This window comes from Filicampus tigris, chromosome 3 (assembly GCF_054856515.1).
Source record: "Filicampus tigris isolate MCC_2025a chromosome 3, RoL_Ftig_1.0, whole genome shotgun sequence".
NCBI classification, from domain to species: domain Eukaryota; kingdom Metazoa; phylum Chordata; class Actinopteri; order Syngnathiformes; family Syngnathidae; genus Filicampus; species Filicampus tigris.
This window is the reverse complement of record NC_141219.1, coordinates 25,808,787-25,831,197: the sequence shown is the minus strand read 5'-3', so window position 1 is coordinate 25,831,197 and position 22,411 is coordinate 25,808,787. Positions and strand designations below refer to the sequence as shown.

The following is a 22,411-nucleotide window of genomic DNA, read 5'->3' as shown; positions in this document are numbered from 1 at the left end:
TTACATATAAACACGAAGAGGTGATGCAACTGTATTAATTTAAATGCATAAAATAAAATAAGTAGCAGTTCAAACCTATCAAAGGTAACCATTTTCTGGTTTATTACCCGAGAGTGATGTGCAGTAATGTAGGTTGTGTCACCGTGAAACAGTGACAAAGGACACCATAGGATGGCTGGGCCAGTTCAACCACCACTGCTCATTTCCTCCTCCAGTGGGAGGCAAGCTTAGTGGACAAAATCGATGGCAAACAATGGAGACAATGACCGGTCCAATAATTTTACCATTTGTGACCGATATGAATTACTGTTGGATATAAAAGGATCCAAATACAGTACAGTATAGTGTCATAGGAAAGAAGTGGATGTACAAAATGAATGAAGAGGGAGTAAATAAATGATAATGATGGAATTAGCGCTGTAGTTAATCATTATTTTAGTCATTAAGTCAAAAGAAATTCAATACCAACAGTTCGAATGATCTTCAGATATGATAACAATCAAACAATTGATTTAAGTGGTCTTCATAGTATCCATTGATCAATCTATTATTTCTCTCCTGCATGTCAAAATATTCAATTTACCTCCAGCATGGAACAGATGCATTGATGATTCTGTTGCTGTGATAGAATAAAATCTGTTAAAATGGGAACCCAACAGGGAGCTTGTAAAAGCACAACCAGACCCTTTTCTAAGAGCACACTGAACACGCCATGATGGGGGTTTGGAAGGGAGGGGACACTGGGAGTGGCCTCAGTGTTGTCATGGCAACAGAGTTCGCGCTGCTTTGAATCCCTTGGACCAGTCACTGTACACAACCTGGGCACTGCGGAGGAACTCCATTGCAATTGCAGTGGCCCATAACACTCTGGTAAAAAGCCTATTGCATGGTGACAAAGTGAGAGCCTCTCAAGCCCATCACTTGGATCGGTCCATCCTGGCAGCACTCCTGCATCGCAATAACCGCTTTAATAGGCTGTCACTGTTATAAAACACAAGGCTAAATGATATTACTGGAATGGATGTTGGGGGAGGCGACGTGTGCTTTGCTGTGATTGCAACAAGCGCCTGACCTGCACACAACCCCAGTGCTGTTCTGGAACCTCACTAGCTGTGGAGTACGTGGGGTGGTCTGTCCCACGCAGCCACCCATATGTTGTTTGAGATTTGAAGACATAACAGATTGCGTTAAATGTACTTACATGTTTTCATTCATGGCAGCTGCAACCTCTAGCAGAACATGAACCGTCATCAAAAAAAAAAGCTGAACGTTTCACTGTTTTGATATCAGAGAGAATGGAGAGTGGCTTCATATAGGGCTCTTGAGGGGGTAAGAAAGGGGAACACTAATTCATAAGTGATGCTTAGTCGTTGCCTGATTTTACCTCAGACCCATTACAGTAGTTGAATAGCCTGTTACGAGCCATAAACAAGGACGGTGTTTTTTATGAACTTAATCTGTGCCTTATCAAATGCTGCCATCTCGCGGTTAAATCTAGTGCTGCAGACATTGACTCTTCGACCGTTGTGGTCTTTATTTATGAATGAACATAAAACAAAAAATGTGCAAATCATATATGCAAATGGAAATGGTAATAAAAAATACATTTGAACTAAAAATGGAAAGCTATAACAGAAAGGTTGAAGTTGTAGAAATCTTGAAATTACAGAATTCAAAACAAAGACAAAAATGTCTGCATATCAATAAAATAATTTTTTACATGACCTTCAATCATACAAGTGGAAGCAGAAATAGTAACACAGTTCATAATTTCTGTTTGTTCTTTGTGTAAAAAGGGCGGGTGGGGGAGAAGAACCAGTACACAGTGTATCAGTAGCTACGGCAGTTTTGAAGGACAACACAAATGTAACGCAGAATTAAGACATTAAAAACCGTTTGTGAAGCACGTAAATTTAACTCAAGCCGTCGATTATGTTTGCAAATAAGAAGGCCTGGTTTTCAAGCAGTGTTTCACAGTCATTTCTGGATTTTTGGCGTAAGTAAAACGTTAAGAGTGTATACAAAAAAAACAGTATTGTTTAGCTAGCGAGCTAGCTTAAGATCGTGTTGATTATCCATGTAAATACTCGCCCACTCGAACAAAAACTGTACTAGTACTTATTAAACATTTTAATTGGATACAAACATGCAATAATCCAAGTAAATATTTGGGTTCGTACCATTTAGTACTGTACTACTTGATCTTAATGTAATTTGTCACCACTTCATAAACAGAAACATTTTGTTCATTGATTGTTGCACAAAAGATAAAACATGTAAAAGCCTCGGTTTAAGTGCTATCGCTAAATTTTCATTTTCAACATTTTCTATCAACATGCACGTTAATGTCATTTGGTTACCTTGTAGTTATCGAGAATGGGATAGTTACGGGTTGGACAACAGCAGATTATCTTTTCAGTGATGATGCTAAACATCCCGACACACTCAGGTTTGTGACATCTTTGCTTCAACATTCCACCATGGTCGGTCGTATGCAAAAGGTGGTGTTCTTTTTCAGGGTTTTTCAAAGCCTGGAGTACATCTGGGACAAGGTGACGGTTTTTCACAGCTTGTTCCTGAGTGCATGTGAAAAGCGACATAGTACCAAGTCAGTAAGCATCGGTCACTATGTGCTGCCTCCAGTCCCAGCGCAGGATGGTAAGCACCCGAATAGATGTTTCTTTATGCCCCTTGAGGTCGCTAGATATAGAAATAGTAAGCAACCAAACCATATCAAAACCACTGCAAATAACAAGTCATCTCTGTCAGTCATAGTGCACAATTGTGACCTTACCTTAAAAAAAAAAAAGAGACCTAAATCGTTCTTTGGTTTATTTTTCTTCCCTTATGGAGATGGCCACCTCTATTAAAATCACCAAGTCCCTTTGAGCAGATGCAATTCTACCCCTTAAATGAAATAATTAAGAACTATAAAATATTACGTTTTAGGTTCATTTTTGGGGGGGTTTCTGGAAAGCAAATAACTGATGTCCAATATTTTAGCAAGCTGATATTGATAAATTGATAATCCTCTGAACAGTCAGTCATAACTGAGTGTTAGTACGGTATTTGGAAGGGCATAATTGTGATATAGCTCAGTGTCAGCTGTAGGCACTAGTACCTATTCTTGTGTGGCAGTCATTCTCAACTGGAACTATATCGCCTTTTCCTATCTGTTTAATAAGTTGCAGCCCACTTTTTGAAAAATGAAGGGCCAAGAGGCCTCAAACCATTTCAGCCATTCGTTCGAGCAATGGTTCATTTCTTGATGCGTCATGTGCACATGCCACCACCTACTGGCTATGGGTATAATTACAAGCAGCTGTAAGTACATGCAATGTGTGGTGCATTGACGCATAGATGATTTTCGCGTCTGTTTTGACTCTTAGAATGACGAATTACAAAATATTTATGACAAAATACTTTCCCCACATGAAGTGTTTAGGCCTAATACGATATTTATTCAGTGTGAGTAAATGTTTCCCATCCTTCCACATGGTAACTAAGTACCCGTATACTTTATTGGGATACAGTATTTTTTTTTATCTTCCCAGTGAGATGTTCTTGTTGTACTCACTTTCCTTGGAACACAAACACCTCACCGTTGAATAAAATAAACAGTGAAAATTAGAACAACTTAGTGGGTCTAACCTGAGGATTGAACTCACACCTCTACTATCCACAAAACTTGAAATTGTACACTAAACTACTACACTAAGCTTCTCATTTGAGTTGTGTAGTGTGAACATTTGCACAGTCAAGCTATGAACAGAGTGAATACGAGTAGAAATTTTGGGTATCTATATAGTGAAGTCGTTATTATTCATCTTAATTTGTACTTCTACTCCTTACATTTGCTCACAAATATTTGTACTTTCTACCCTTTACACTAATAAAAAAGCCTCATTACTATTTCATTTTGTATTGATAGCTCGAGTGATTTTGATTGTGGTTGGATGAGAAGTATCAACGTATACAGTCATCCATCACCACTTCGCGATTCGAGTTTCACGGCCTCAGTGCCTCGCGGGTTTTCAAAAAGTATTCATCAAAAAATAAAAATGAAAAATACAGCCATATCGACAGCCAAATTGCAGAAAGACACGTTTCAAAGAGGCAAGTTGACTCTGAGGCTTTGTACATACTCGCGGGCACTCATAAAAGGCGTGTGATTGGTTCACGGTGTGAGATCAACAAATGAGAACATGAGTGGTTTTATCCTGTGAGTTGATTGGCTGCGCATCATCGCAGCCTCTCGCTAGTCTCACCCACGCTAACAAACGAACAGCGCTTTTGAACGTTCTGTTCGGAAACTCATGTTATTCAAATGTGCCGTTCAGTTAGTCAGAGTCAAGCCGGATAAACGGCAAGCACGACAAGGAAAACGAAACATCGACAAAATGTCAAATTGTGTGTTAGTTTTGTCTTAGCTTTGTCTTAAAACAGCTTACCTTAACTAGAAGCCCGTGTTGCATTTTATCCAAAGGAGCATGTTGATTGTTATTGTGCAAAGAGAAAGTTAAGCCATCATTACTTTCGGCGACCGTGCTGCTTCTTCGTTTTGAAAGAAAAGGAAACAGAGAAGAAGAAGATGACAACGACGGAGGCAGGGAAGAAGAAGCGGCAGCAACAACATCAGCAGCAGAAATGACACTTTCGCTTTGTACAACAACAACGACAGGGGTTTAAAAGTGCATTACACCAGGATTGTACCTTTGGCTAAAATGCACCACGGCATTCTGGTTAAGGTAAGCCAATTTTAGGATAAAAATGAAAATGTTAAAGCGGAAGTCAACCCAAACATTTTTTTCAAGAATATGTTCCCAGCAGGCCCAATAGTTGGAGTGCACAAAAATGCACTCGTTTTTAGCCATCTCCGGGGGCGGCCATTTTGTTTTCTGTCGACTGAAAATGACATCACAACTGCTTACAACGACCAATCACGGCTCAGATTCAGAAAACAGGTCAGCTATGATTGATGATATGAGAGAAAGCACAATTTCTGCTTGGTGTTGTCCTTTTGAGGAGAACGCTTCTCTCATACGTTCTCAACTCATCCCTCCATTCCCTCTCTTTTTAATAGTTTTCGGATTCGCTGGTTACATGGGTCTTTCCAACCTAAGGGGCGGGGTTGTTTATGCAAGCTGTTGGAGATAGTGAACTTGTTTTTCTATGTGTGTGTACGTGGGAAAGAGATCACGGTGTACATGTGTCAAAGCATTACACTGCAAAAACATTCAGTCATATCAACAACTTACTTTTCCTTCTTGCTTTTTCTTTTCACTTTTTCCTCGGATGATTATAATAAAAATAGATATGAAAGCAGAAGCAATTTCTTAATTGCAAGCAAATATCACATCATTCTTATATTTAGTTTACACTACATACATATATTGTAAACTAAAGAACTCAAACAAATGTTCATTTAGCATAATCAGCAAATGTGTGATAACTATTTCCGAATTATTCTTACAAGTACACATGGCACTTTAAAGTATTTGCCTTGTAGGCCTACAGTGATAATTTTTAATGGGCATATATGCACCTGAAACAGGTAGCCTTTAACGTAACATTTTAATATAACACTATTAATATAATCATTATGGCCTTTATAAAACTGTTTTGAGGAGAAATTGGGGTAGTACACAATATGCCCCTCTGATGCGGCCCAAGCTTTTGTCCTTCAAGTCAAGTCACAAATTTTGGGGTGGGATGGATTCATCTGATTGATTATTTCATGAACGCAAGATTAATGAGAAAACCGTGTTTAGACGAGCAGGGCTCATAGGACATAATGAAAAGAAAATATTTGACTTGACTTCCGCTTCAATGCATTTCTTTTGTGCTTTAAGTAGTTTTAAAACTACTATTATACTTTTATTTGAATAAAAAGCTGGAGTTTATACTTCAACTTCTACTAAATTCTTTTTAAATCCCAATGTCTATACTTCTACTTGAGTAATGGACGTGAATAATTTTGACACCTCTGGTGATTGTGTTCTTTGTGTCTTAAGCGGTGAGAAATGTGATTGGAAGGCTTATTTGGGAGCATGACCAACCACCTGTTCAGGTATGATTGATCACGCATGGTGATGATGTACTGAGCTAATCTGTTAAAAAAAAAAATCACCTCACAATTTGCCTGGTTTCTGCCTCTTTGACTCTCCTGAAGAGTTTTGCTGACCAGGCTGCCAACAATTCCAAGGAAGCAGAGTGCAGCAGTGACGGGTTTGTTAAGATTTGATTGCAAAGATTAGAATAAGACCACAATGCAGTAATCTTCCTATTCTACCAGGAAGGACTCATTCAGTACAAGCACATCAGAGACTGAATCGTGCACATGTTGCGATTTAAAGGATGTTCCAGTCAGTGACACTGTTACAGGTGGAACATTTACAGATCTTTATTTGGACTGCTGAGGTCAGTATTGGGCTGATTTGTTGTATCACTTTGTTCGCTTAGGGGGATGTCCGTGTGTACAGCCTGCAAAACTGTGTTGGTGAGAATGTGGTACCACCTTCCAAGTTGTTGCTCCAAGTGTAACACCCATGTCTGCATGCCAAAATCATAGAGAGAACAATGACCATTTGTATGTCGTTCACTGGAAATTAAATACTGTTTGTTTATGTTAAAGCGTCAGCGTATGATTGATTGTGCATATTCGGGTTCTCAATGTTTTTGATGTTATAGTGAGAATTGAAAGACATGCTAGAGGGAAACATGGTCCCTCCGCTCAGTGTCACTTGATACATATAATAAAATAAATACTTTAGCTGGTGACCAGACATCTGGGATAGGCTCCAGCATGCTTACAACCCTAGTGAGGATAAGCGGTATGGAAAATGGATGCGTGGAGTAAAATTGTTCAAAAATATTTCAACCTGGAAAGCAGTAATTCCTACGTCCACCTGCTGTTCCTGGATTTCTCCTCCGCCTTCAGTGCCACCAAGGACCTGGTGTAAAAGATGAACATTCTTGGGCTGAATCCATCACTGGGGAACTGGGTCCAGGGTGTGTGGTGGCGAGCGACCTCAGCACCAGCATCATCATGTTTTATGTGTATATATATATATATATATATATATATATATATATATATATATATATATATATATGATTACAAAATTTTAACTAATTAATTAATTGATCCGATTAATCGCATTTTTCAACTACAATTTTTTTTTACAAAGCTTGGCACCAATATTTTTTGGAGTAAAATCTTGGAATTAATATGGAAACAAATTAAAAGTATATTTCGATTCAAAGACTGTTCTAATACCTTTCTTTGATCCTTGAATATGATTATTTTCCTGTAAAATACAAACAGTTGAAAGATGCACCAAAGACTAATAGGGCATGTGAATTTGGCTTTGCAAAATGTGCAAATTATTTTGGATTTCTTCAATGAGCCGTCGAGCAATTTTTTCAAGTAAAACTCCGTAAAAGTCTGTCTTTGCGATAGATAGATAGATAGATAGATAGATAGATAGATAGATAGATAGATAGATAGATAGACCTTGAGAGCCATATCCTGCCTGTTTTGGATTTCTCCCTACTACAACACACCTGATTCAAATGATCAGCTCATCAGCATGAATCCGCTTTTCCAATAAATCTAAGGGTTACAAGTGATCATATTCGAAGACAACATATCACATGACCTTTGGGGTTATTTTCAAAGTCAATTGTGCCTCCTGGTGGACAACAATCTCTTGCAATCGTGTGCATGTTCAGATTTCGTCATATTGTTTTCACTTTTCTTTTTGCAGGCTCTGAGCAGTCTTGGTGATAGCCACTGCTGTTCCCTGCACTTGTGATCACATGTCAGGTTTTACTCCATCAAGAATAGAATGCCATGATTACAGTTTGGGACTATTTAAGATGTCTTAACTACAATATAAATTAATGAAATGTTACTTTAATGTTGTATAGTTCTTGTTATGACAAATCCATCCATCCATTATTCAATCCGCTTATCCTCACAAGGGTCGGGGGCGTGCTGGAGCCTATTCCAGCTGTTTTTGGACAGCAGGCAGGGTACACCCAGAACTATCCATCCATCCATTATCTATACCGCTTCTCCTCACAAGGGTCGCGGGGCGTGCTGGAGCCTATCCCAGCTGTCTTCGGGCAGTAGGCGGGGGACACCCTGAATTGGTTGCCAGCCAATCGCAGGGCACACAAAGACAAACATCCACACTCACAATCACACCTAGGGGCAATTTAGAGAGTCCAAATAACCTACAATGCATGTTTTTGGAATGTCGGAGGAAACCGCAGTACCCGGAGAAAATCCACGCAGGCACGGGGAGAACATGCAAATTCCACACAGGAAGGCCCATGACCTCTGCACTTTGAGGTGGACGTGCTAACCAGTCGTCCGCTGTTATGTCAAACAGAATTAAAATTTCGTTTCATAATTTTTTCAAATTTTCACTGTTAACTGATGGTGTTTCTGAAATTGAGTAAAGTAATCACACAAGTGAAATGAAACAAACTTTTTTTTAAACAGTTGTCCATTGTTTGTTTATTGTTAATTGAAAGTACCAGCACCTTTTATTGATGTACATGAATTTGTATGGCGGAAACTACTCATCTATGTTGTCTGGTTCACCACAAAGACATGTTATGAGAGACTTAAGTATTTGCTTAAATATTTAGAAATGTGTACCGTAATTATTTTTGTCAGAAACACAGCTGTAAACATTTTGTTTGATCGCCACATGGTGCAAGTGTGACCTCCTGACTTTGGTGTGAAGCGCCATCGCTTGGGCCAGGATACTTCAGTTGACCCTTCGGAGGAGGAACCCAAGGAACTCATGGAGAAATATTGCATCTGACTGTTGGTGGAAATAAAATCGTGCAGTATTTTAGAAGATTTCTCACTGTGTATGAGATTGTTGCTTGCTTGTTCCTGAAACAAAATTGCATCTTTAAATGTAGGTGCCAAGTAAACTAAGCTCAGTGGAGACTCCCCAATGTGACAAGCCACAACCTGTGCTTTTTGCCAAAATTAAGATTTTTCTTGAAGAGCATCATTGCAATGGACACTGGGGACAATTGAAGCCCACCACCCCCAATTTTCCCAGTGTTTACAGTGTATGCCAATTATGCCTCTTTATTATTGTACAAAAATACTGTATTATATTTAAAAAAATTGGATTACTCTGACTTGTCGTTATTGGTATTACTTTTTGAATCAGAAATAATACCAGTAAGAAAATTGGTGTTGACGTTGGTCATCACAGTAAGGTATAAAGTACACTACGAATGAAAATAGAATAGGGATGAAAAAAAGGAATAAAATGAGCCTAACAATAGCCTAAAGTATGACGTTTGCTAAACTTGAGTACTGCTTACATTAATGAAAAAAAACAAGATTCATTTCATCAAATATTGCACATTTAGAAAAAAAAATGGAGGTTCATTGTTGTTAATGTATTGCGCAGTGAGGGTGCAGACAGATTGCGCTGTCTACCGTGTAATTTAAAAAATAAGTTCTCATTGACGTCTAACATATCATCGACACATTACATATAGACACGTATCATGGACGTCTAACAAACATTAAACATGGACGTCTAACAAACACTTAACATGAACGTCTAACAAACACTAATCATCAACACATACAGTATCATCAACACATAACACGTATCATGGACGTATAACAAAGACACGTATCACACATAACACCATAGACACAACATATTTTTGGCACAAATGGAACCCCATACAAATGGAACCCCATAAAATGGATCCCCATACATTACGTGCCATATACTGTAATGCAATGTGGAAATGTGTTTGGTATGACAATAAAATTATTTGAATCCTTGAAATGCTATTTCTAACGTACAATTTAGGCGCATTCCAATGTATAAATAAACCCGACGAGAAGAAAAAAGGGGTAAACGAAAGAACTCGGCAGAGATGTTTAATTACATTTTTCTCAGGTTGGTTTTGGTCACATGTTCCACTTTGAGCCAATGATCTTCGACAAGGCACAAGCGTAACGTTTCAACGGCAGAGCATTTATGGTACATGATCGTTTTTCCAGCTGTCATAAGTATTAATGTATACATTCAAGACAATTCTCTTCTTGATTCTTTTAGAATTTATAATGTGTGGTTGTGCTCGATTATTTTAAACTATGTTCATACTTTCATACGTCCGTCTCCTTTCTACAAAAGCTTTGGCATGGTGCGCCATGTTTAACAGAGCGAGTCGACATGACTGCATATTAAAGTGGTAAAGGACTTACTTACAGTGTATTAAACAACATCGAGGGAAAAAGTGGTAACAAATGAATAATATGTATTATCATTCCCTTACAATATGTGAGAATGGATAGCAATAGTAGATGTAAGAAAATGTTTCTGTGCAGACACTATTATATAACTAAAGATGCGTGTCCACCCCTTCACAGTGGTCTGCGCCGCTCATGTTTAACCAATCAAGTATTTGTTGTGGTACCAACCCCCAGAAAGAAGGCGATGATGTACTTTGACACTCAGAAAAACTCCACCTTTCGCTTGTCTGTCGAACTTTGGTTCGTGTCTTTGCTCTGCACGTGCGTGACACACCACCGAGGGTTCTGTCATGGAGCAGGACAATTTGTCCGTGGTTCTGCACTCCCAGGGAGATCTCAGACTGGTACTGTCTCACAATATTTTCATGTGGCAAGTCATTGCAAGGTGTACTCATGACCGGTTTGTGATTGATTGCCTGTTCCTCAGGAGAAGCGCCCTGTCCCAGAACCGGGTCCTAATGGTAGGAAAACCCACAGCATGTGTCTTTTAACATGTCACTGTCGTAGTAAACTTTCAAACATCAACTACAGCTATGTAAACGTTTGCATGACTTTGACATGAATCTACTAAAGTGGAAGTCAATCTCCCCCCAATTTCTGCACAAAAATACGTTCTTTGTGCCTCCACGAGGCATTCGGATGAATATTGCGTTTTAGCATGTAGTGTAATGTTAGTATGTTTAGTATGTAGTATCAAAAATATCATAGATGCGTACTAGAGCTGTTCGGTTGTGCCTAACAAGAAAATCCAGATTATTTTCTCTCAACCCCGATTTTACGATTACGATTTCTTTGTAAAATAGAAAATAATGAAAAATGAAGTATTTTGAATGTGTTTTATTTAATCTTAATTTTTCTTTCTTTGAACTCAAAATGCCAGTCAATTTATTTTAATACACACAGAACAATCCATTGGGATTAGCAACATTTTACTTACACAATAGATTTCAGATCTGTTCTTAATTAAACCTATAATGAAAGAAGAAAGTGCATATACCATCTGAAACGAAATCAACATGAGAGAAGGTAGACAGTCAATTCTGTAAACCGAACAGTCTGTCAGCAAATCATTTTGCCAACCAGCTAGTGGCTAGCCTTTCACCTTTCTCCTTGGTCTTACTTAAACATAAATCAATGATTACTTTAAAACTGTCACTCAATAATACAATGCACTGTCAAGCTTAAGTACAAATGCATAGTCATGCATGACCAGAGGTCCTTTGGAGAGGAGAAAAAAAGTGATGCCTTTCAGACCTTGAGTTACTTGCACACGAGTTGTATTGTACATGCGGGGCACATACTACACTACAGATCTATATTTGCCCGATTTATCAACCAAACGCTCACTTGCCTGAGCAAATAGCAGAATCACCGGAAGCGTTGGTGTTGTTGTAGTAGTGGGAGGAAGCGGAAATGCAGATTAAACTACGGTGGCTTAGATACACCAAAAATGAAAAAAAAATCGAACGTGCCGATTTGAAAGTTTTTAACATCGTTTTATCCGAAAAATTCGGTTTCAGTTAAAAATCGCTAATCGAGCAGCCCTAATGCGCACTTTACCCTTTTTCGCCGGTCAGTCCTCCGCCCTCAGTCCGTGACCCGAGTACCCTTCCGTCCTCATCTTTCCGTCCTTATTCATGAAACCTTAATGGTTTGGTATATTGATAAAAAGCTGATAAAATACAACTGGGGTTGAACCCCAAAACTGAATGTCCTTTAAACTTATCCCCACTTTGATTAGAAATAAAAAAGGATCACAGAGGCTAGTGTAAACCAGACATTTATTTTACACAGTTAAAATTGTTTAAAAAAACTACATGGAAGGGAACAACTATGCAGTAGGACAGGAAACCACTATAATAATAGTATCAAAATACAGCATGTGGGCACACAGCACCAACAAACCACACTTTGCACATCTAATAAATAAAGAAATACACTGCAAACATGTTGCTCTAAAAGTATTGCATAACAAACGCACAACAACCTTCGGAGATGAATCACACTGATAAAAAGACTGTAAATTGGCGCTAGTACTTCCAGTGGTACGTGAACTAATGCACAGAGTTACAAGGGAGTCTACGTATGCTTATTAGGTTGACACAGATTAGTAGGAGGAAAAACTGTGGCTGTATAGTGGTGTGCCGCACCAATACAGCCTGCAACACAAAGGAATGGTTAAGCCTACATGCTGGCTAAATCATTCGGAAATAAAACACCATTCACAATAGATTAAATGTTCTCACCTCAATGGTCAACCCAACCCGTTGAAAGGGTTCTCTGCTGGTGCAGGCTATTTCACTCAACCCTGGTCTGGTGGTGTGGTACACTTGGCTACAGGTGGTCAATTTGGGTTTGGGGCAACAACCATTCACCATGTATTTAAACAGAATAATGACAGTTTATTGTCATGAAAAAAATCATATATGCCAGTTATAATAAAAACAATATTATTTGATTCATACCTTCTTCATTGGGACATTCAGACCTCCTCTGATCTCAACTGGCTGCACACATGGCGAGAACAAACGTGAGTTAGAGAAATGTCACGGGATTTAATAAGGGTAGGCTGCCTTCTGTCGGCAACATGTGGTGGCCACTGGGTCCTAGTGTCCTACAGGTTACATTCATAAAAATGATCATCGTACGACCCCGTCCGTCCTCGTCCTTTTAAAGCGCTTCCGTCTTTACATTCCCTCGGTCCGGAAAAATAATTATTGCAAAATAAGGCAATGTTATTTTAGAGAGAGAGAACAAACGTCTTATATATCTAGGTCTTAGGTTCCAGTATTTATTATTCCTCGTCAGTGTAATGGGAGTCCACTAGAGGATCGGACTACACAGAAGTGCCTGCGCCAAAGTACCAAAATACCATGGGGAAATTTGTGTTGGAATGACAACATAAATCCTCGAATCCTTGAAAATTGTTTAAAAAAAACACATATGAAATTGAATAATTAGGTCTTAAAACCATGTAACTGTGTGGAAAATCATTAGTAAAAGAAGCTTCAAAATAAATCATTGTCCATACATTTCAGTATTTTTTTGTATGTTACTCTGTTCTCATCAGCCCTAAGCAGCTGCTTAGTTCTATGCTATGGTCCTGACTGTTGATATAAAAATGAGAGAAAAAAAAAAGTAACAAAACGACACACACTAAATATCAGGATTCCTTTTTATGTTATTAACTGTAAAAACCAGTTAACAAGTTAACCACAGGAAAATGTAAAAACAGCAAAACACAGTGATAACAAGCAATGCTGGAGTCCTTCCACTTTTAGTGGAATTGCATATGATTATCATTTTCTTGTGTCAGATAAATGCTGCCAAGTTGTTGCCTGATATTCTGTCACACAAGAAGATGGTTTAAAGTTTTCCTCAGCTTTGGCACATTCAGTTCCAGGTGTTCCCTATTCAACTCGAGGTTGTTCTGTCATCTCTTGCCTTCAGAGGTTTTGCTCCAGATGCACTCAGTTGGCATCTGCGGTTCAGACGTCCACTACTGGCAGCACGGCAGCATTGGGGACTTTGTGTTGACCAAGCCAATGGTGTTGGGGCACGAAGCAGCGGGACGGGTGATCAAGGTCGGCTCTGCAGTCCAACACCTTCAAGTTGGTGAGTGAGCCGAAATTCCTCACCTTTTGGGAAATAGCAATAATCACAAAAAATGTAAACTACAGAATTTGATTTGACAAGTTTCCCAATGTAGAAAAGTATGGAAAATATTTACAGTAGCGGGTGCGGACAAAGGAATGTAATATACTATAAAGTGGCTGTATTTTCTCATATTTTACATATCTTTACTGTCGAGCGGAATCCCCCCCACCTCCAAAATGACAACTTTTCAGGAAAAACAAACAGAAAAACTGCATTTTACTTGAGTTTCCAAACACCGCTTTGTTCAACTTGGATACAGGCGGCATACCATTGCATCATCACCCCAAAATGATGTTCAATCGCAAACTTAAAATCCTCAGAAATTGATAATTATTAATTAAAATCGTACGAACTTGCCACCGTGCAGGCAGGTGATCAACTGCGGTAACAACCGCGGCCATACGACGCCACCGCCTTTTAACTTCTCAAAAGCAAAAGCCTACCAAGCTCTTTTTCAAAGTCATGAGTGATACAACATATACAACAATGAGCTTACCAAAAATCTGCACAAACTCGCCTCATGATGAATGATCTTTGTGGCTGATGAAGGCGTGCTCAGACAGGATATGATCATTGTCACGGGTTCGTTCTGGAAACTTCAATAAAATGATGGCGCAGTCGAAAAACTTCAGCTGAGGGTTTTTCCACCCCCAAATTTTGCACCGACACGTGACAAAGATATTTACAGTGAAGGCTCAAGTGACAAAATAATAAAAATAAAATAAACCCCAAAAAAATATTTACAATGGAATTCCAAGGAAAAACGATTTGAAAAGTTTGACAAGTTCAACTTAACTTTCTGTAGCAGTCAGTCACCATCGATGTCACTCAGGCTCAGCCCTCTCTACAAATGAATTTGGGTCCCTTTGAATACCCCTAGCCCCTCCTTCCGGGCAAACCATAAACAGTAGGGTAGTCATACATCAATTAGTCAAAAGTTGCTAATGACTCAAATAAATCCATGTTATCTGTATCATATACAATTAATCTTTTCTTCACAGTTACTTTATTCACAAAACAAAAACAAAAAAAATCATGAAATAATTACCAAACTATTATGGTTGAGTCCCTGGTCAGGTGACCTCGTGAAGCGCGCCACATAAGTGTCGCGTGTGCACCCCCCGACACCAGCAATGAGGGTAAACAAAAAGCCTGGGGAAGCAGAGAAACAGGTTTTTTTTAAATATACGTGTATGACCGCCAGACCTCTGCATGCAACGCGGTTCCACAGGAACAACCGGCTGCTGCATGCTCCTGTTAGCTGCACCGCCCAGCCAACTAAAGCGCATCAGCCAAGAAGTGATGGAGCTCAACGGCGCTCCATCACAATCATACTACTTTGGGGAAAATGGCCCCCTCGTGTTTGGTCCAAACTGCTAAAAAAAAACCACCAAAAACAAGGCAATGCAACTTTATTTATACGGCACATTTCATAAACAAGGCCACTCAATGTGCTTCACGCAAGCAAAGACACAGCACGTAAAGCATTTACAAGCACAGCAGTTAAAATTAAGAAGCAAAGCGGAGTAGATTACAAAAATGACTAGAATGTGCATTGACATTTGAACACATTCACAAGAAAACATTTTAAAAGGTAAAGAAATAAAAAGAAAATGTTTCTAAAATTACTAAAAGAAACGAAAGATTTAAAAATCATTAGAAGCCCTTAATCCAAGGTATGGGGGGAAAAAAAACAAGTGTTTAAAAATGTTGCAACTCTGAACAACATGAACCATCATATTGTACATGTGTCTTTTTTTTAACTATTAGGAGACAGAGTGGCCATTGAGCCGGGTGTTCCCCGAGAGATGGACGAGTTTTTCAAAAACGGGCGCTACAATTTATCTCCGACTATCTTCTTCTGTGCCACGCCGCCCGATGATGGCAACTTGTGCAGATACTACACACACAGTGCCAACTTCTGTTACAAGTAACTCATTCGCACCAAGAATGACCTAACAGTGTCCTCTTAATCAATCATTTCACACTTCCTCTTCACTTTGAAAGTGAAGTTTGTTTCTCTCTCCAGGTTGCCCGACAATGTGACATTTGAGGAGGGGGCTCTGATTGAACCTCTGTCAGTGGGCATCCACGCCTGCAACAGGGCCGATGTGACCCTAGGCAGCACCGTGCTCATCTGTGGTGCAGGTATTTTAGAAAAAATGATTTGGGAGTGAGAAATGTGAGTGAATCATGCCTCTACAAGTAAGGAATCTGTTTTGTTAGTGGCTGAGTCTCAACATGGACATAACTGCTGAACATTAACAGCTGTAGCAGTACACTAATATTTAACAGGAGAAACATCCACGGTGCAACTCTTAAAGTCAAAGTCAGTCAGTTCTAATTTTCAAACATTTTTCCGTCCATTTCAATACCGGTGGTCCCCAACATGGTCACAGGTCACACCACCAGGCTCAAATCGTCTCAACGATTCAAACATTTAACCTGACAAGCAATATAGCATTTTAAGACCTTTCGTATGAACTGTAATGCAAGTATTGTCAGGGTTCCGGGAGGACCCGGAAACCAAAGCAGACTCCAAAAGCGTCGACTCAGATGGTGTTTTGAGCAAAAAGGGTTTTTTAGACAAAAATAGGCAAGACCGACAAAGTGCAACTAAAGGCGCTGGTATGACGAAACCAGGAAAAGGAGAACAACCAAAAACGCTTGCAAAAGGCAAGGAAAGAAATAACGAAAATTTCTTGTCGTAAAAGGACAAGATCACACCAATTCCAAAATGTTTAACCGAGGGTAGCTTTAATAACACAAGATACAATACTTGCTATGGCGAAAAACTTGAGGCAACAAAAGGAGCAAAATACATGGCGAAAACATGAGCGGACATCTATAAAATCCAATACTTGGTGCTATGGTCACGAGCAAGCAGAGGAATAAGGCAGTCCTTAAATAGTCCATTGATTAAAATTACAAACAGGTGCGCTGCAGAGGATCCACCTACTGCCCCTACTGGAGCAACCGGGAACAACAAAAACAAAACATGACCACAACAAGAACATACCATGACAAGTATGAAGAGATGTTAACCACTGTATAATAAAACGCAAACAAAACAACGCTACTCACCCTTTGATAATACCTGACAAATGCGTAATGTGGATGCAATGAGGAGGTCTTTGCAGAGAGATACTATCTCCTCGGAGCAAATTATATGCCGTGAATAACATGCACCTGTGTATAATGCACCCACCCGCTCAAACTCACCCTTAAAAAGTTTTTTTTTTCTTTCTCTGTGTATTATACGGTCCCCCAATTTGCTGGTGTTCTTCATTCTGAGAGTGAATAATAAGAATGAATAAAGATTCAAAACATACCAATGAAGTGTGAATGCTTTTAAATCCAGGTTAAAAACTTTGCTCTTCTCTCATTCCTATGATTAAGGTCTTTAAGAAATGTTTTTAAAATCATTTTTTCAATCATTTTGTAATTGCGCTGTACGCACTTTTCGTAATTTTAGTAAGCTATTTTTTTATTTCTTTATTTTGCTCTTACATCTATTTAACACTGTTGCTGGTTTTAATTTCATTATGTGAAGCATACAGAGTTGTGTTGTATATGAAAGGTGCTATAAATCAGTTATTCTATATTATTTATTTATTTATAACCCCTAGGTACTGCTTATGTACTGATAAATGTCCAAACAATGTGAAACATTTTCAATTCTTTAAACCCATTCGGTACCAGATATTTTCAGACCTTTTACCCTAACATTTGGAAAAGAAATTGAAAAAAATATAAATAAATTCCTGGGATTGAATGGCTGGACTGTGAAACACATATATATATATATATGTCTTTGGGATTGAATGAGTTAACCCTTTAGGTATCTAAGTTTTTGAATAAAATATTCCGTTTTGATATCACTATTTCAAAAGGTAGTAAGTATCTTAAAAATGGTTGGAAAAAAAGGCATTCTATAAATGCTGCTCGGTGCAATTTTGCTACTTTGGCACTTTTAAAGGGGTAAGGAATTAGAATATCATCGAAAAGTTGATTTATTTCAGTAGTGTAATTCAAAAAGTAAAAAGCAGATTTATTAAAAAATTGGCAAATTACTTTAAAGAAGGAACATTTCTATGTAATTTTTTAACATTTTAAACATTTTGATTGTTTTTTTATTACCAGTAATTCAAATTTGAAATGGTGAATTTTGCTTTCGCTGGAGACTATAATTTTATTTTTAAATGAGATATTGAAGTAGTCCATTCTTCAATCTATATAATAAAAGAGTTTCACTTTTTGAATTAAGTTTTCCACAATATTAAAATTTATTGAGATGCCCTTGTAATTGTTTCATTCGACCCTTTGCACTTTTCTGTGGCTAGCATCACAGGAAAACAAAAAAGATGTCTCACGAGATTTTGCTCGGATCTCACACTAATAAAATAGATTCAACTCCAGCTTTTGTTTTACTTTTGAGCCACATTATGGGTAACTTTGATTGAAATCGAAACTCTACAATTTGTGCCATGTTAGCCTTTCTCTCGTATTTCATTCATTTAGTATTCAAACATCTGCTTAAGATGAAAAGATTTATTATCCATTTTGGTTGTGTTTCATGAGGTTGTTGGTACTTCTGTTCATTTTTGTTTGACAGGGCCAATTGGTTTAGTCTGTCTGCTTGTGGCCAAGGCAATGGGAGCTTCTCAAGTTGTCATCACGGGTAACATGACATCCTTCAAAACACAACATATCCTTTCTAGGGTACTTACTCACCTTACCGTCACGTTCAGATCTGTTCCCTGAGCGTTTGGCCTTGGCTAAGGAGTTGGGTGCAGACTTCCAGCTGACTGTGAAGCGAGGGGACGGACCTCAGCAGTTGGCCAAGAGGGTGGAGGACTTACTGGGAGCTCAGCCTCACATCGCTATTGAATGTAGTGGTGTTGAGAGCAGCATCCAAACTGCCATCTATGTACGTACACTGGTCCGCACACTATTGACATCCATGCAGTGGGCTCAGAGGAAGATACAGTGCCTAAATTCACCCCCCTGAAAAACTCTGTTGTGATTTAATGTGTTATGATTACATTTAGCACATCTTAATGACACTCATTATTTGTGGGCGGGGACTGCTTTTTCTCCATCTCAGCTTGTCCATGTCATTGAAGGAAACAGGAATACTGTTTTCCTGACTTGCTTTGTCACGTTCTGATGACACTAGGGCTGAACGATTAATTGCATTTATGATACAATCGCGATCTGATAAAATCCCACTTTGTAATCGCCAAGGCTGCGATTTGACGATTCATTACTGTATTGAGAGTGGAGCGGAGCGGAAGGGGTGAGGATGGTTCACAGAAGGCAAAGCTAATGCTGCCGCGCTAGCTTTGAGCGAGGTCTCATAAAATTTAAAATGCAAGCTAGCACCATTTTCCTGATTAAAAAAAAATACATAGTGTTTTCGAGTGAAAGATGGGCCATCCCCTTAATGCCTTTCTGTACAGTGAACCCCCATTCATGGTGGCAAGTGAAGTGACTAAGCCCTGCGATGAATCGCAAAAAGTTGTGAATAATTGCCTACAGATGCCACAAGATTTCGGCAAAACACACTTTTGTCTAAATGAATCTCCTCATTTTACTTCAACATAATTCCTTGGCGCCAAGTTGCCAGCCGTTGGTGCCAAAGTACTTTTATTGCTTTTGCCTGAGCACAAACGCAGCAAACGGGTGAGTTTTTCAGAAAATCCAAAAAGGTCAATTTGGCAATGGTGAACCACAATTATTTGGGGTTCATTGTATTATATAGTGATGAAAATGCAGGTCTTTTTTTTTTTTTTTTTTGTGGTATTATGGAAGACTCCCTCCAGAAATCCCTCCAGACTGCATATAAATAGCGCTTGTGCCATATCACCACCAGTTAATTCAACCACGTACACAACATGATAGTGCTTCTGTGTAGTCTGGAAACATGCCGGCCGTCGCTTGACAGTGACAGATCATGGAAGCCAGATGCCAAATCATGGGTGTAGAAACTCGCTGTGAAGGCGGATATCATGTAAATGTACATGTGAACTGCATGCTTGCTTACAGACACATTTTCAGAAATAGACAAAATTTACACGTTTTCCCTCGTGATGGATGGGCATGCACACTACAGATTCAATTTTGTCTGGAGTGTTTTTTATTGTGCAATGCACTTAAAAGATATTTACATATTCAGAACACTGCTTTTTGATCAAGTAAGTCACTGCTGCTGTGCACTACCAGGCGACCCGCTCAGGAGGTGTAGTGGTGGTGGTGGGCCTTGGATCAAGTCAGGTGACCATTCCTCTATTCAACGCGGCCATCAGAGAAGTTGACATCAGAGGCGTCTTCCGCTACTGCAACACGTATGTAAAACATTCTCCTCTGATGTTGGCTGTTCATTCTCATCTACTTTATTCCCCCTAAGAATCACACAATAATCCCAAAAATGCCTGTGTTAATCTTTTACAGTTGGCCCATGGCCATCGCCATGTTGGCATCAGGAAAAGTGAATGTGAAGCCTCTGGTGACTCACCGCTTCACCCTGGAGCAGGCGATCCAGGCGTTTGAGACCACACGTCAGGGTCTTGGGATAAAGGTCATGTTAAAGTGTGACCCGAACGACCAGAATCCTTAACCTGCAGTAAAACTGATTACATTCACATGCAATCAATAACCCTTTCAAAAGTCAAATGTTTGCAATATTCCAGTTGTGCAAGACTATGTAAACACTCGCAAAAAAAAACAACAAAAAAAACAATTAAGCTGACATTCATGTTTTTATAAAGACCCCTGGTTTACTCCTTTTCTAACCTGAATATTGGGTCATATAAATGCATATCGGAATACAGACTCGCTACTGCGGCTTTACTCTTATCAGGAGTTTTCATTTGTGCCTATAATGTCATCTATTGCAGTTTTACCTTGCTATATTTTGTGTGTTTTCTTGCATTTTTTCTTCTAAGTCGGACCAGTCAAAAAATGTTGATTGGAGTGGCGGGTGGGGTTTAGAGCCCAAAAATAAACTTGTCCAAACCCAGGTCAAAATGATATACGGTATACTTTAAAGCAAACTTCTCTGCAATGGGCTCTGAATAAATAAAGATTGTTCTCTCAGCCCGTTAGCTCGCAAGAGATTGTTGAATGTTATGGTCTACTGCGATTGGGATTAATCCGATTTCCCACCTTCAGCGTGAGTCCATTTGTATATAAATCAGTAGGTTTAGATAGGGCCAGATAGATTCCAATTGAATACGGGATTATCTCTGTGTGCTCGCGCATGTAAACAAGTAATTCGGAATTGTTTCACAGTCCGGAATTTTCACCTTAACCCAAATATTGATGGCATGTAAACGTATATGACTGTATCTTTGACAAATTCATCAAATTGTAATAGCTAAAGGGTGATATTATGATATAGCCAACATTAGAAATAATACATTATTTTACTCCTGATTGTAGACTGTTTACGCTTTTAAAACTACTGACACTTGCTCGTATGATACGGCTTCACCTGCATTTCTTTGTTACTGCCAGAAGGGGGAACTCGATCATCAAATTTGAAATGGCATGGGTGCGTGATGTTCAGCCCCCGCCTTAAAAAACAACCATCATGAATTTACCGTATGGTACAATACAGAGCGATTGACACTGGAAAAAGTGGCGGAACACTGCTTAAACATGTTGTTGACTGTTTGGGAACTTGATTGCAGTCATCAAATTAAAGTTCATTGGTTTCACCATTGAAAATATTGTCCCTGCATTGATTATAGTGTGTGTTGAAAGCAAACTGCATGAAAAAAATAATAATCGCAGGCTACACAAACAGCACAACATGACGATGTATTGTTACGTTGCGCCATAGTTTATCACTAACCTACACTAACAAACTAGGTTATGGTCACAGTAACTGTAAATATAAGCATGAAAACACTTGTTGGCCATAAATTCAAAGCAATCGAATGAATAACAATAAAGCCTTCACGGCACATATATTCTCAATAGGCAGCTAAATATATTTATAGTGAACATTTCACAGGCGGCATGGTGCACGTCTGGTCAGCACGTCCGCGTCACAGTCCAGAGGGGTAGGGTTCGATTGGAGTTTGCATGTTCCTTACCTGCGTGAGATTTCCCCGGGTACTCCCGCTTTCCTCCCACTTTGCCAAGACATGCAATGGAGGCTAATGGAACACTGCCCCTAGCTAGTTATGAGTGTGAATGTTTTTTTTTGTCTACGTCCTTCTCAGACTTCACGATTTTTTTGTCGTGCACGATGGTCGCGCTGTCAGATTACAAGATAATATCGTTCTGTGTCTTGGACTGGTGTTCTGAAATTCCGTCCTATTGAGACGTCCTACCAATTCCCAGTGCGCTTGCGCACGTATGTGCACAACACCGAAGTGTTTTCGTGGGATTTATAACTTTTTGTCCTACCTGTCGTGCATTTGATTAAAAACG

The 22,411-nt window shown here is 39.1% G+C and overlaps 2 protein-coding genes across 3 annotated transcripts; both read left to right on the top strand.

Moving 5' to 3' along the window:
• The first annotated feature begins 1,831 nt into the window (after positions 1-1,831).
• Positions 1,832-6,633, top strand: terb2 (telomere repeat binding bouquet formation protein 2). 2 transcript variants are annotated; one of them, XM_086026133.1, is made up of 7 exons: positions 1,832-1,996; positions 2,368-2,449; positions 2,519-2,658; positions 6,015-6,070; positions 6,173-6,228; positions 6,300-6,384; positions 6,463-6,633. In XM_086026133.1, exons 1-6 carry the CDS (start codon positions 1,933-1,935, stop codon positions 6,352-6,354), a joined length of 453 nt encoding a protein of 150 aa, XP_085882259.1. In that variant the 5' UTR covers positions 1,832-1,932; the 3' UTR covers positions 6,355-6,384; positions 6,463-6,633. The 2 variants fall into 2 exon arrangements, with proteins under 2 accessions (XP_085882259.1, XP_085882258.1); XM_086026132.1 differs by having other exon boundaries at positions 6,296-6,384.
• Positions 6,634-10,021: 3,388 nt separating this feature from the next.
• sord (sorbitol dehydrogenase) lies at positions 10,022-21,700 on the top strand. Its single transcript, XM_086026750.1, has 10 exons — positions 10,022-10,040; positions 10,487-10,656; positions 10,740-10,773; positions 13,763-13,927; positions 15,740-15,899; positions 15,999-16,117; positions 18,585-18,650; positions 18,721-18,899; positions 20,195-20,316; positions 20,423-21,700. The coding sequence occupies exons 2-10, from the start codon at positions 10,603-10,605 to the stop codon at positions 20,586-20,588; spliced, it is 1,065 nt and encodes a 354-aa protein (XP_085882876.1). The 5' UTR covers positions 10,022-10,040; positions 10,487-10,602; the 3' UTR covers positions 20,589-21,700.
• The last annotated feature ends 711 nt before the right edge of the window (positions 21,701-22,411 follow it).